Here is a 13,734-nt window from a genome sequence, read left to right on the forward strand (position 1 = left end):
GCTTTGACTTCTTGGCTAGTGTGCATTAAAGAGAGAAACCAGTGACACCGCAAAGATAGCTTTAACATACTTTTTGTTCAAAATGCCTATGATCTGGGAGGCTGAGCTTCTGATGGTCAGGATTGCTGATCCCCTGCTGTTTCTGTTGTTCTCTGTATTAGTCTGTTTCCATGCTGCTGATAAAGACATACCCAAGACTGGGAAGAAAAAGAGGTTTAATTGGACTTACAGTTCCACATGGCTGTGGAGGCCTCAGGATCATGGCAGGAGGCAAAAGGCACTTCTTACATGGTGGTGGCAAGAGAAAATGAGGAGGATGCAAAAGCGGAAATACTGATAAAACCATCAGATCTCGTGAGACTTATTCACTATCATGAGAAGAGTATGGGGGAAACCGCCTCCATGAATCAGATTATCTCCCACCAGGTCCCTACCACAACATGTGGAAATTATGGGAGTACAATTCAAGATGAGATTTGGGTGGGGACACAGAGCCAAATCATATCATGCTCTTCCAGATAGAGTTCCCTATGTATTTCTTAGATAGCTACAAAGACACATTTGGACTTAAAAGGTTGACCATGCAGGTAAAGGAAGACACACAAATTAGGCTACAATGAGCTTAACATCACCTTGGCAAACCTCCCATCAGATGCTGAATATATTCTGAGCACCTACTATGTGCTGGGTAGTATTGTAGGTACTGAGGCTAGAACAGTGAACAGAACAGACAAGCTCCCTGTTCTGGATCTCACAGTCCAGTGATCAATGCTCAGTGGCTGCCAGCATCTGGCTTTCTCCAGGCAACGTTTCCTCCTTCAGCGGCCTGTTCTGTCAGAAGTGCCTCTGCAGCCATCACTGGGTGGACTTAGCTCTGCCCTTGGGCCTAACAGAAGAAATCTGAGCCTTATTCCCTTCAGATATTTGAAGACAGCTGTTTTGTGTCCCCCCCTTGAGTCTTCTAAGTTTTTTTTTTTCTTTTTTTTTTGGTCTTACTCTGTCTCTTACGCTGGAGTGCAGTGGAGCCATCATAGTCCACTGGGCTCAAACCCCTGGGCTCAAGGGATCCTCCCAACTCAGCTTCCCAAGTTGCTAGGACTACAAGCTCCTAAGTACTTTTAAGTTGGTATCACTGATCAATTTTTCCAAAAATATGTTTAGAGATTCTATAATAAAGTGGCCAGGATTTAATTTTTGAGTAAGGATTTTAGACACAGCATTGTCAGCACCATTATCTTTATAGAAGAAAGGACATTATAATATCAAATAATCTGGAAGGGCAATATCACTAAAAACTTGGTAAGTTTAGCTTTATGAAAAACTGTTAAATTTTTCTCGCCTAGCCAAGACCAGTGAAAGTTTCATGAACCAACCAGCACCACCATTTGGGAGCCACTGCCCTTGGGACCTCCATGCAGCTCTTACAAATTACATTCAGCTGTAAAAGAACCCTGAGAAGCAGTAGCTTAAATAAATTTACCATTTTGTCTTTCCTATGTAAATAGAAATTTAGAGATAGTCTGAGGTTAACATGGCTGCTCCATGATGCCATCTCTTTTTATTTTTCTTCTGCCCAGCAGTCCTTAGCATGAATTTGTCATCTACTCCCAAGATGCCTGTGTTACCTCCAGCAAAGAGTAGGTGGTATGGTGTGTGGCTCTAGGCCAAAAGTCTGTGCCTGATCTTTCAGGCCTGACAAGAGCCTTACCCAACAGACCTCTTGGGAAAAGCTGCCTGCCCACACCAGACTGGGTGCCCAGTGAGTGCCACGTGTCTCTGAAGGGACTACAGTCAAGGATACTCTTATGCATATTTGCGTTTCATGCCCAGGGTCCTCCATTTGGATGCCTCCTAGCCGTAGCCTTTTTCAGGTGCCTCTGCAGAGACTGATTTATCTGTAGGGGACCGGGGAACTTGAAGATTTTTTTTTCACTCCCAAGGCTCAGTACTTTTCTACTCCTAGATCTTCCCCCTCTTCCTCCTCTCAGCCCCCAGGCCTGTGAAATGGCAGGAGCCTTTTGTTTAGGGATCAGTTGGCAGTGAGACCATCCCCACGTTTGCACTGATCCACTTGACCCTTGCCTGGCACTGGTCTATGGTGGGAAGTGGGACATTAGGGGAGCCAGTGCTTTCTCCTGTTAGCCTCTTGCTTATACCATCACAGTAAGTGATGAAAGGCTTGCTGTTACTTCATTTTCACTTGTCTTAACTCTACTCCAAGTCTTGGCAGCTCAGCTGTTTCCAGCTCAACTCAGATCTCGACAGGCACCAGGAAGGGAAAGGGTAAAAGAGGGTTGGCCAGTGGAGTTGGCCTGCCTTGTAATGAGCTTTCTCCAGAGAAAAAGGTCATGTCTTATTGGTTAGAACTGTATCCCATGGTTACCCCTAGCTACAAGGGAGGCTGGGAAATGCTCTTTAGCTGGGCACACTGTCACCCTGAATGAACCAGAATGCTGTTGGTAAGGAAGGAAGAGATAATGGGTTTTAGACAGATAACTAGTACATCTTGGAGCTCCTACTTTTACAGAAGTTGATGGTGGTTTGTCCATTATCAGGTTGATTTAATTGGTATCATACAAAGAATTGAGAGAAATGAATTTTGGGAAAATGGCAGTGGCACTAGTATACTTTTTGAAGCTCTCTGAATTCTCTCATAAAAACAGGGCATCTGGGATAGCAAAATCAAAAACAAATCGGCATCTACAACAAAAGGTGAAAAGGTATCCGACAAACACAAAAATTCAAGCAGAGAGAATCTTCTGGCAGCGCCAAGACTTACACGGTATCAGCATTTTTATAGAAAGAAGCACAGGAAGCAACAGAGTGTCTGCGAAATTGGAAAATAAGAGCACTCCAAAACAGCCTATAGGTACTCCCTGGAAAGCGTAATGGGCTAACAGGAGAACAGCAGCTGGAACTGGAGTTTCGTAATACCCAGTGTGCAGCACATGCATGCAAGGGATCCGCAGCAAGGTCTGAAGAAGCTGGAGTAACCAGGCACCAGAAAGCAAAACGCAAACAGAGCAGGCCAGTGATATTTGGGGCAAAGGAAAGAGAAGTCCAGATGAGAGTCCGGGAGGGGAACAGAGCAATGTCAGAAAGATGAAGCTGTATTTTTGAACATGTCATGGAAGCAGAAAAGGAAGCTGTAAAGCCTTGAATTTAGAGAAGCTATTCTGCCTCACCTCTTCCTCCTAAATGTTCAGGAAAACTAATTTCACGTAAGAAAGAGTAACAGAAAGGATCACAGTCAAATCTTGTAATGAAGTTATTGTGTAAAAAATGAGAACAAGGAGCAGAATAACATCCCTAATGGTAATGAAAGTATTCCAGACAGTCATGCCCAGATAAAAGCCACAACTTAATGTTTTAAAATGAGCTAAAATAAGAAAATGGTACAGGATATGAAAGAAAATCACTAATCAGAATTATAAGGCAGAAATTAGGTAACAGTACTCAGGAAAGAATTGGAAAGAAGAGAGAAAACTCATTTCACAAATGAAGGCTGAATTATAATAGAAGGGATATTAGAGTGAATAAGCACAATAGATAATACTTTAAGGGAATACAAAGTGAAAAAGGAGGAAAACAGATTAAATTCCAGAATGAATAAAGAGAAATCAAAGAACTTAAGAAAAAGCGACCAATATGGGCCAGGCGCAGTGACTCACACCTGTAATCCCAGCACTTTGGGTGACTGAGGAAGGTGGATCCACTGAGGTCAGGAGTTCAAGACCAGCCTGGCCAACATGGCGAAAACCCGTCTCTACTAAAAATACAAAAATTAGCTAGGTGTGGTGGCGGGCGCCTGTAATCCCAGCTACTTGGGGGGCTGAGGCAGGAGAATAACTTGAACCTGGGAGACAGAGGTTGCAGTGAGCTGAGATCGCACCACTGCACTCCAGCCTAGGCTACAGATCAGGACTCCATCTCAAAAAAAAAAAAAAAAAAAAAAAAAAAGAAAAAGTGACCAATATGGAAGATAGGCAGAGAAGATCTAAAGATTTATTATAGATGTCCAAAGAAAAAACAAAAGCAATGGAGAAGAATACACTTTTAAAAAACTATGATTAAAATTTTCTGGAATAAAAGACTACATATAAAACGGGCACACTCATACCTGGGGAAATCAACACAGAAGATCAACACTGAGACATAGTTGGTGACACTGTTTTATGTCCAAAGACAGTGGTAACATATCTAAGATACCCAAAGAAAGAAAATATGAGCTAAGGGTTTTACATCTAACCAAACTGGCCACAGACAAGACGTTATGAATGTGGAAGAACACAGGGAATATTCCCATGAGACCTTTCTGAGGTATCTTCTAGAGAACGTACTTCAGACAACCAAAATGACTGGTAAGACATTGAAATAGCAGGTGGTGAGCACTAAATATGTGTTCACCTGTAGAACTAAGAGTAAATAATGCTTATGAGGGAGAAAATAGAGTTTATAATGGTTATGTGCCCTTAAAAGAATCTACAGTATAACTAAAAAAAGAAGAAGGAGAATGGGGAGAGCATGTTTAAAGCAGAATAAGCCTGCTGGTTGCCTTAGAGATATAGCAAAAGAACTTTGCTTCAAATCACCTGCTGGAGGAGAAGAAGGGGAGGAGGTAGAAGTTACTAAATAATGTCTATGTTGTTCATAAGAGGAAAACAGTAGATAATCATTACCTCTCTCCTAAACAGAGGGGATAAAAGATGTTATAGATAGGAAATGAGGCTGGGTGCAGTGGCTCACACCTGTAATCCCAGCACTTTGGGAGGCTGAGGTGGGCAGATCCCAAGGTCAGGAGATCGAGACCATCCTGGCTAACATGGTGAAACCCTGTCTCTACTAAAAATACAAAAAAAATTAGCCGGGCGAGGTGGCGGGCGCCTGTAATCCCAGCTACTCGGGAGGCTGAGGCAGGAGAATGGCGTGAACCCGGGAGGCGGAGCTTGCAGTGAGTCGAGATTGCGCCACTGCACTCCAGCCTGGGCGACAGAGCCAGACTCCTTCTCATAAATAAATAAAATAAATAAATAAAATGAAATAAAATAATCAAGAACTGTAAATGATAGTTTAAAGCAGCTTAAATCAAAGTTTTATTTCTTGCTCATGTTGTAAGTCAATCACAGGCTGGCAGGAGACTCTGTTCACTGTGGTCACTCAGGCATCTGGGGGTGATGGAGTAACAAACATCTAAAATATTGTTGATCCATGTGCCAGAGGAAAGAGAGCTCTGGAGAGTCTCATAATGGCAATTAAATTCCACCAGTAAATGATACATGTTATTTCTCACAATTTATTGGCTAGAACTGTTACATGGCCATACCTAACTTCAAAGGGGGCCACGAAGTGCAATCCTATCATGTGCCTGGAGTATTAATGACTCACATTATTTGAAGGGTGGGGGCTCAATTTAGATAGGTCCATAGAAATAAGGAGCAGTGCACACTGCACCTGTAATCCCAGCTACTCGGGAGGCTGAAGCAGGAGAATTGTTTGAACCCAGGAGGCGGAGGTTGCAGTGAACCAAGATCGAGTGCTGTTATTGCCCTCCAGCCTGGGCGACAGAGTGAGACTCCGTCTCAAAAACAAAACAAAACAAAAAAACAGTGCAGAACAGTGCACACTATTATCCCCCTTTTCACAGTTGAGAAAACTGATGTACTAAGAGGTTGAGTTACTTGCTTAAGCTAACCACCCTGCCATGAAGCACGGAGCCAGGACTCACATCCCCATTTGACTCTAAAGCCTTTACCTATTGCCTTGCATATGTATTTATGTGAAAAAGCCTTTGATCCTGCCTCTTCCTCATATCCTTGGAAATGAGACACTATGGAGCCTTACCTTCAACCACAGATTTTATTTTACTGTCTCTGTGTCACAGGCAGAGGGGTAAGTCAGTCTTTTTAACAAATTAGGCAGAAAAAACCTTTTAAAAAATCTTTTAAAAATCTAGGAGAGAAAACGTTAAAAAGCCTAGATTACACACTTTGCAATATGATATGAGTTTCCCCTCCTGGATCTCTTTCTCTCTTCATCAGCTTTTACTTTGATATTTCACCCCAAAGAAGCAGGCAGCAGAGGACAGCCCACCAAACTGCCAACCAGGAGTGCAGCCTGGCTCCAGAGAGGGGGCATCAAAGGAAGAAGGAGGAGCCTGATTTTTCTTTCCACACTGCTATGCCTTTTGAATTGTTCCCGGAGGCTTGGAGTTTGGCAATAAAATAATAATAATAATAATAATAATAATAATAGATCAGAGTTATTCTGGGATATGTGTTCTCCATACCTCACAGGCAAATACCATCTATATGTTTTAAATTTTTTTGTTTGACTCACCACAAAAATACTGTTGTACAAGACACTTTGTATGTCCAAGGAGCTGTCTTTCAAAGTGAATGTCTTTTATTTTGTCTTTGCAAATGGCTAATCACATTTTTTTTTTTTTTTTTTTTTTTTTTGAGATAGAGTTTCACTCTTGTTGCCTAGGCTGGAGTGCAATCTTGGCTCACTGAAACCTTTGCCTCCCAGGTTCAAACAATTCTCCTGCCTCAGCCTTCTGAGTAGCTGGGATTACAGGCATGCGCTACCATGCCCAGCTAATTTTGTATTTTTAGTAGAGATGGGGTTTCTCCATGTTGGTCAGGATGGTCTTGAACTCCCGACCTCAGGTGATCCGCCCACTTCAGCCTCCCAAAGTGCTGGGATTACAGGTGTGAGCCACTGTGCCCAGCCGGCTAATCACATTTTATCACAAGTTAGCAGCCTTTCTCTTGGAAGGACTGAATTTGAAACAGGTTACAGATTGGGAGAAAGAAGGGCTATTTGCCACCACCACCCTTTATCTTTTTTAGGCTATAAAATATTAAAGGCTATGCAACAAGTGAAGATTTTGAAGGAAAAACTTCAAGAAAATGTCAACTCATTTAAAAATATTAGAGTAATTTAAAAACAAAAAGGAATTCCCACATCCCTGCATGTTGTTGGGTGAGACAGTGATGGTTTAAAATGAGATTCCAGAGTCTTCAGGGACTCCCGTTATTCATATGTTAGATCTTCTTAGCCTATTTTCTCTATTTGTCACTTAAAATTGTTTTTGTTTCTTTGTTCTTTTTTTGATTAAAAAATGTTCTTCTTGGCTGGGCGCGGTGGCTCAAGCCTGTAATCCCAGCACTTTGGGGGGCTGAGACGGGCAGATCACGAGGTCAGGAGATCGAGACCATCCTGGCTAACACGGTGAAACCCCGTCTCTACTAAAAAATACAAAAAACTAGCTGGGCGAGGTGGTGGGCGCCTGTAGTCCCAGCTACACGGGAGGCTGAGGCAGGAGAATGGCGTAAACCTGGGAGGCGGAGCTTGCAGTGAGCTGAGATCCGGCTACTGCACTCCAGCCTGGGCAACAGAGCAAGACTCCATCTCCCAAAAAAAAAAAAAAGTTCTTCTTTTGTTATGACATCACTGTTGTGTTTCTTTGCTCTTCTAATTCAACTTCCATTTTATAATAATTATTTAAATTTTGATTTCTTCCCTGAGTTCTATCACATAATTTCTGAGTCTTTCTAATTCTAACTGGTATTGTTCTTCATGTCTTGTATCTTTTTTTCTTTTTTTTTTTTTTTTAAAAACCAGAACTTTTTTTTTTTTGAGACAGAGTCTCACTCTGTCATCCAGGCTGGAGTGCAGTGGCGCAATCTTGGCTCACTGCAACCTCTGCCTCCCGTATTCAAGTGATTCTGCTGCCTTAGCCTCCCGAGTAACTGGGATTACAGGTGCCCACCACCATGCCCAGCTAATTTTTGTATTTTTAGTAGAGATGGGGTTTCACCATGTTGGTCAGGTTGTTCTTGAACTCCTGACCTCAAGTGATCCACCTGCCTCAGCCTCCCAAAGTGCTAGGATTACAGGCATGAGTCACCACGCCTGGCCAACCAGAACATTTATTGGGTGACTAATCATCGAAATTCTTTTTTTTCTTTCTTTCTTTTTTTATTTTTGAGATGAATTTTCGCTCTGTCGCCTAGGCTGGAGTGAAATTCTTAAGATGAACTGGATGCTGCAACAGCTGCCTTCTTGGGTTTAGGTGTTGTTCCTTCACGGGATCCATGCCTGAATCTGTGATACACACTTTTTAGGTGCCTTATTTGACTAGCCCTGGTGGTGTTTCATCTTTCAGCACTGGCACTCCAGTTTTACTTCCTCTTGTGCTTGGCAGGGTAGCCACATTTGCCACAGGTTGACTTCTGAAGGTAGTAGGCCTTAGAGGCACAGCGGCAGCACAACGTGTGTATCTTATCGCAATGCTTTCCAAACGATGATGTTCCCTTTGTCTCGCTTCTGTGACTGAGACCAAAGAGGTCTTGTATCATCTAAAAATTTTATTTTATTCTGTTTCAAATAATTAGTTTATAGCTTTCTTTTTCTTTTTTCTTTTTTTTTCTTTGAGATAGAGTCTCGTTCTGTCTCCAGGCTAGAGTGCAGTGGCATGATCTCAGCTCACTGCAACCTCTGCCTCCCTGGTTCAAGCTATTCTCCTGCCTCAGCCTCCTGAGTAGCTGGGACTACAGGCGCGTGCCACCACGCCCAGCTAATTTTTGTAATTTTAGTAGAGACGGGGTTTCACCATGTTGGCCAGGATGGTCTCAATCTCCTGACCCTGTGATCCACCCACCTCGGCCTCCCAAAGTAATCCAATAGGATTACAGGTGTGAGCCACCACGCTTGGCCAGGTTATAGCTTTCAAAGGCTCAGAGAGCAACTCTGGATAGTTGCAGGCATTTCTGGGTGGTGCTTTCAGCAGCTACAGGGTGTTCAAAACAATAGTTCTAACAGCAGCAGGGGCACCACCCTCAGCTCAGCATTCAGTGTTGTCTCATGGCTCTAATGGAAGTAGTAGCTTCCTGGTATTTGGGCAGTAATTCCTTTCTGCTGTTTGCTACTGCAGCCCCGTTCTTTCTTTCCCATGCTTTTTCAGCCTCTCCAACAACTTTGTTACCAATTCCCTGCATTAAATCCCCCTTTGATATAGGTATCAAAAGTTGTTGTCCTGAAGAAACACTGTCCAATATAGTTAATTTCTTCCACTCATTCATTATTCATTAAATAAAAATTCATTGATTACTTACTAATGTAATGGGTACTTTGGAAGCAATGATAAACAAGACAAAGTCCCTGCTGTTGTGAAGTTTGTATACTAGTGAGAAGTCAGACAATAAGAAGTAAACAAATACACAAGATGATTTAAGATTGTGATAGGTGCTATAAAAATAGAAGCAGAGGCCAGGCGTGATGGCTGATGCCTGTAATCCCAGCACTTTGGGAGGCCAAGGCAGGCAGATCACCTGAGGTCAGGAGTTTGAGACCAGCCTGGCCAACATGGTGAAACCCTGTCTCTACTGAAAAATACAAATATTAGCTGGCATGGTAGTATGCACCTGTAATCCCAGCTACTCAGGAGGCTGAGTCAGGAGAATCACTTGAACCCGAGAGGTGGAGGTTTGGTGAGCTGAGATCACACCACTGTACTCCAGCCTGGGCAAAGGAGTGAGACTCTGTCTCAAAAAAAAAAAAAAAATATATATATATATATATATATAGATAGATAGATGTGGCTTAAACAATAAACAATTGTCTCTCTTGTATAAATGAAATTAGGAGGTAAAGGCAGGTAGCCTAGGACTGATGTGGTTGCTGTAAATAATCAAGTCTCCTTTAAGCTCAGTACTTCATTTTCCCTACAGTGTGACCCCCTTTCTGTGGTCCAGTATGGTGCTAGAGCTCCAGCCAACACATCCCAAATCCAGGCAGCTGAATGGAGGATGGGATTAAGAAGAGGCAAAGACCACCATGCAGAAGCTCCCTTTTAAGGGGGTTTCTAGGAAGCTACCATGCAATACTTTGATTATATTTTATTGGCCTGAACTCAGTCAGCTGGCCACACCTAGCTGCAAGAGAGGCTGGGAAATGTAACTATATGCCCAGTTAAAAATGGGGAGTTCAATTATTATGAAAGAAGGGGAGAATAGATATTGAAGCAGTCAATGAGTAGTCTCTACCACAAGAACCTTAGAACATGAGGTGTCTTTATGAACACTCATTTGGACTAATTTTTTTTTTTTTTTTTGGACAGGGTCTCACTCTATGGCCCAGGCTGGAGTGTGATGGTGCCATCACTGCTCACTTCAGCCTCAACCGCCCAGGTTCAAGCAATTCTCCTGCCTCAGTCTATGGAGTAGCTTGGACTACAGGTGTGCACCACTACACCCGGCTAATTATTATTATTATTATTATTAATTTTTTTGGTGGAGACGAGGTCTCACTATGTTGCCTAGGCTAGTCTCGAACTCCTGGCTTGTGATCCTCCTGCCTCAGCCTCCCAAAGTACTGGGATTACAGGTATGAACCACTGTGCCTGGCCTGGACTAATTCTTTACAAGTTTTCTCCACCACCAGATGGGTCTTTTCACGGCAGAGACTTGATCTATCAGTTGTATTCCCAGTTTGTCCTGCAGTGCTTTAGACACGATTGATAGTAACATGGTTTTGGAAGTGAATAGGATATAATCTTAAAGCATTCAGGAAGCCATTGTTGGCAAACATTGCAGAGCAGTAGGTGTGATCTCAATTCCTCTCACCAGCCTATGCATTTCTTTAGTCAGTAAATCACTGAATCTATTTCTGTCTTGAGTATTGAATGTTGACTGTGGCATGTGATTGAGCATGAAAAGGTGTTAGCGATATGCATCCAGGGATCTCACTGAGGTCTAAAGCACTGAGAAGACTTCATTAGGTGAAACTTGGGTTGCTGAAAAACCTTTTTTCTTACTGGCAGTATATTAATGATGATATTTGTATAGCATATTATTTACATCCTCACAATATCACCAGGATATTTTTATTTTCATCCTTAAGAAATGGAGGCTCAGAGAAGATAAAAATATTCAATTTAGCAAGTGGCAGATCTGGAAGTAGAAACCAGATTTTATGAAACCAAAGGCATCTCCAGAGAATTTTTTTTTTTAAATTTCAGTAAAATTACTGCGTACCTATTGTGGAGAGGACCACCACATCCTTTGATTTCATTTTTAGGTGACTGATAAAGTAATAGGGAGAAATGAGGGCAAATCATTTTGCTAGCTTTTTCTAACTGCAGAATTCCAATCAATCAATACTGTGGCTGTTATCGGCTTTATAAAAGACTACTATTTCCAGCATGCCTCAAGGCACCTCCAGGAAGACCTCGACTCCCTGCATTCTGTACTTTGGAACTCCGAGTCCCAGAATGCAACACTCCTTCTACTTTCTCCCAGGGGGCCGTCGAGACTACAGTTCCCAGCATGCAGCGCCGCCACCTGCTTCTGGCGCCCCGCTGGACCCTGCTTCGAAGAGACCTTTTGGACGCCACAGGGCGGTTCCTGTAGTTACAGCCCCGTTTGCGGGACGTGTCTGCGCGGCAGTCCTGGCCCGTTGAGCTTGTCCAGACGAAGCCTTGCAGGGATGGGTTGAGGCCTGGGCCGGGCTTCGCTCAGGCAGCGTTTGAGGCAGCCCCAGCAGGGTCCTCCTGGGGCTTTTCTCCCTTTGAACTGCGGTGGCGGGCGGGCTCACTGTCTCCCGTACTCCCTAGACTGGGGGCCGCCATCTCCATGGCCACGGCCGTGAGTGGGCCCTGCGCTGGCAGGTCGCGGGACATATTGTGGCGCGTGAGTGCGGCGTGCACTGTGGCACGCGCTGCCAGGATCGGGTCGGGCGAGGAAGCTCTGACCGCGCGTGCGCGCTGGGCGGGGGAGGGCCCATCCCAGGGTAGCGTGGAGAGAACGCGTGTGGAAGGCACCACCTGGGGGACTGATTGCGGGGTTGTGGGGCGTCCTGAGTGGAAGCTGGTTACGGGGTAGGAGAGGGGTCCCGAGTGGAAGGAAGTTGCTCAGAATGGGACGGATGTACTGAATGGAGATTGGAATAGGGAGTAAGGCGGAGTTTTACGCAAGGGTACCGTGTCCAGTAGGTGCAAAATAAATAATTTTGTTTCGTTAAGAAGTGGGAAGGAATGCACGGAATTGGAAAGAAATGTGTCATTAATAGAGACTGGGGTTAGGGTCCAGTAAGCAGGGCAGGTGTTCTTTGTAAGGTAGAGTGGGACTGAGCTGAGGGTAATAGTACTTCCTCCTTAACAAGTTGTGGAATTAACAAGTACTACATCCTTTCTCTGGAGTGCAAAGAGAAAGAGGAGAAAGATCCCTTTTGGAAAAGTGCTTCTATCCCAGTGCACTGCCATCTCCCCTGTATTCCAAACTAAAAACTTTTGGGTCCTTAAGTCTTATCTTTTTTTTTTTTTTTTTTTTGAAACGGAGGCTCGCTCCCTGTTGCCCAGACTGGAGTGCAATGGCGCGATGTCGACTCACTGCAACCCCCGCCTCCCGGGTTCGAGCAGTTCTGCCTCAGCTTCCTGAGGAGCTGGAATTATAGGCACGCACCACCACGTCCAGCTAATTTTTGTATTTTTAGTAGAGATGGGGTTTCACCATGTTGGTCAGGCTGGTCTTGAACTCCTGACCTCAAGTGAGTCATCCACTTCGGCCTCCCAAAGTGCTGAGATTACAGGTTTGAGCCACCGTGCCTGGCCCCTAAAATTTTTTAAAAATTATTTTTATAATAGAGATAGGGTATCTTCTCCAGGCTGGCCTTGAAATCCTGGGCTCAACCAGTCCTCCTACCTCAGCCTCCTAACTACATGGGACATCAGGTGCATGCCATCGTGCCCGGTGCATGTTTAGCATGCATGAGTACTTCATTCCTTTTTGTGGCTGAATAATCCACTGTATGGACATAGCTATTTTGTTTATCCATTTATCAGTATGTGGGTATTTGGGTTGTTTCCACCCTTGGCTGTTGTGAGCCACTGCACCCGGCTGGCAGTGTCTTTTGAAGCAAAGAAGTTCTAAATATTGCTGATGTCCAGTTTATCTATATTTTTCTTTTGTTGCTTATGCTTTTGGTGTCATATCTAAGAAACCATTGCCAAATCCAAGATCATGAAGGTTTACTCCTATGTTTTCTTCCAAGAGTTTTATAGTTTTAGCTCTTACATGTCGGTCTTTAATCCGTTTTGAGTTAATTTTATATAGAATGTGGAGGCTGGGCACAGTGGCTCAGGCCTGTAATCCTAGCACTTTGGGAGGCTGAGGCTGGAGGATCACTTGGGGTCAGGAGTTTGAGACCCCATCTCTACTGAAAAAAAAAAAGATTAGTTGGGTGTGGTGGAGGGCACCTGTAACCCCACCTACTCAGGTGGCTGAGGCAGGAGAATCACTTGAACCCAGGAGGCAGAGGTTGCAGTGAGCTGAGATGGCGCCATTGTGTCTAGCCTAGGGGACAGAGCGAGACTGTCTCAAAAACACAACAACAAGAAGAATGTGGGACAGGAGTTGAACTTTATTCTTTTTTTTAATTTTAGACAGAGTCTTGCTCTGTTGCCCGGGCTGGAGTGATGCTTGGCTAATTTTTAAAAAAATTTTTTGTAGAGACAGGGATTTACCATGTTGACCAGGCTGGTCTCAAACTCCTGGCCTCAAGTGATCTGCCCGTCCTGGCCTCCCAAATTGCTGGGATACAGGTGTGAGCCACCACGCCCGGCCTCAGCTTTTTGGTGGACTGCCTCCTAACTGCTTTGTCTCCTGTTTAGTTCTTGTCCCTTCTGACCCTTCTTCCTTAAAGCCAGCTTTCAGCAAAAAGACATGTTTTACC

General features: G+C 43.9%; 2 protein-coding genes and 1 pseudogene across 4 annotated transcripts in view; 2 read left to right on the forward strand and 1 right to left on the reverse strand.

Moving 5' to 3' along the window:
* Positions 1-3,966, forward strand: part of YIPF1 (Yip1 domain family member 1) — a 44,121-nt gene extending 40,155 nt beyond the window's left edge. The window contains exon 10 of one of the 2 annotated variants that reach the window (XM_038000211.2): positions 2,664-3,966. The gene's annotated coding sequence lies outside the window, so the exon portion shown is untranslated. Of the gene's footprint in view, positions 1-161; positions 263-2,663 lie in introns of those variants that run through there. The other variant, XM_073007274.1, reaches the window with a different exon arrangement.
* Positions 3,967-8,013: 4,047 nt separating this feature from the next.
* On the reverse strand, positions 8,014-9,448 carry LOC119624890 (large ribosomal subunit protein eL37 pseudogene; annotated as a pseudogene).
* Positions 9,449-11,475: 2,027 nt separating this feature from the next.
* Positions 11,476-13,734, forward strand: part of NDC1 (NDC1 transmembrane nucleoporin) — a 67,076-nt gene continuing 64,817 nt past the window's right edge. Inside the window, exon 1 of one of the 2 annotated variants that reach the window (XM_007978687.3) lies at positions 11,476-11,693. In XM_007978687.3, the coding sequence (XP_007976878.2) occupies positions 11,637-11,693 (57 nt within the window). In that variant the 5' untranslated portion in view covers positions 11,476-11,636. Of the gene's footprint in view, positions 11,694-11,922; positions 11,992-13,734 lie in introns of those variants that run through there. The other variant, XM_073007295.1, reaches the window with a different exon arrangement.

The sequence above is a fragment of the Chlorocebus sabaeus genome, chromosome 20 (assembly GCF_047675955.1).
Source record: "Chlorocebus sabaeus isolate Y175 chromosome 20, mChlSab1.0.hap1, whole genome shotgun sequence".
In the NCBI taxonomy this organism is placed as follows: Eukaryota; Metazoa; Chordata; class Mammalia; order Primates; family Cercopithecidae; genus Chlorocebus; species Chlorocebus sabaeus.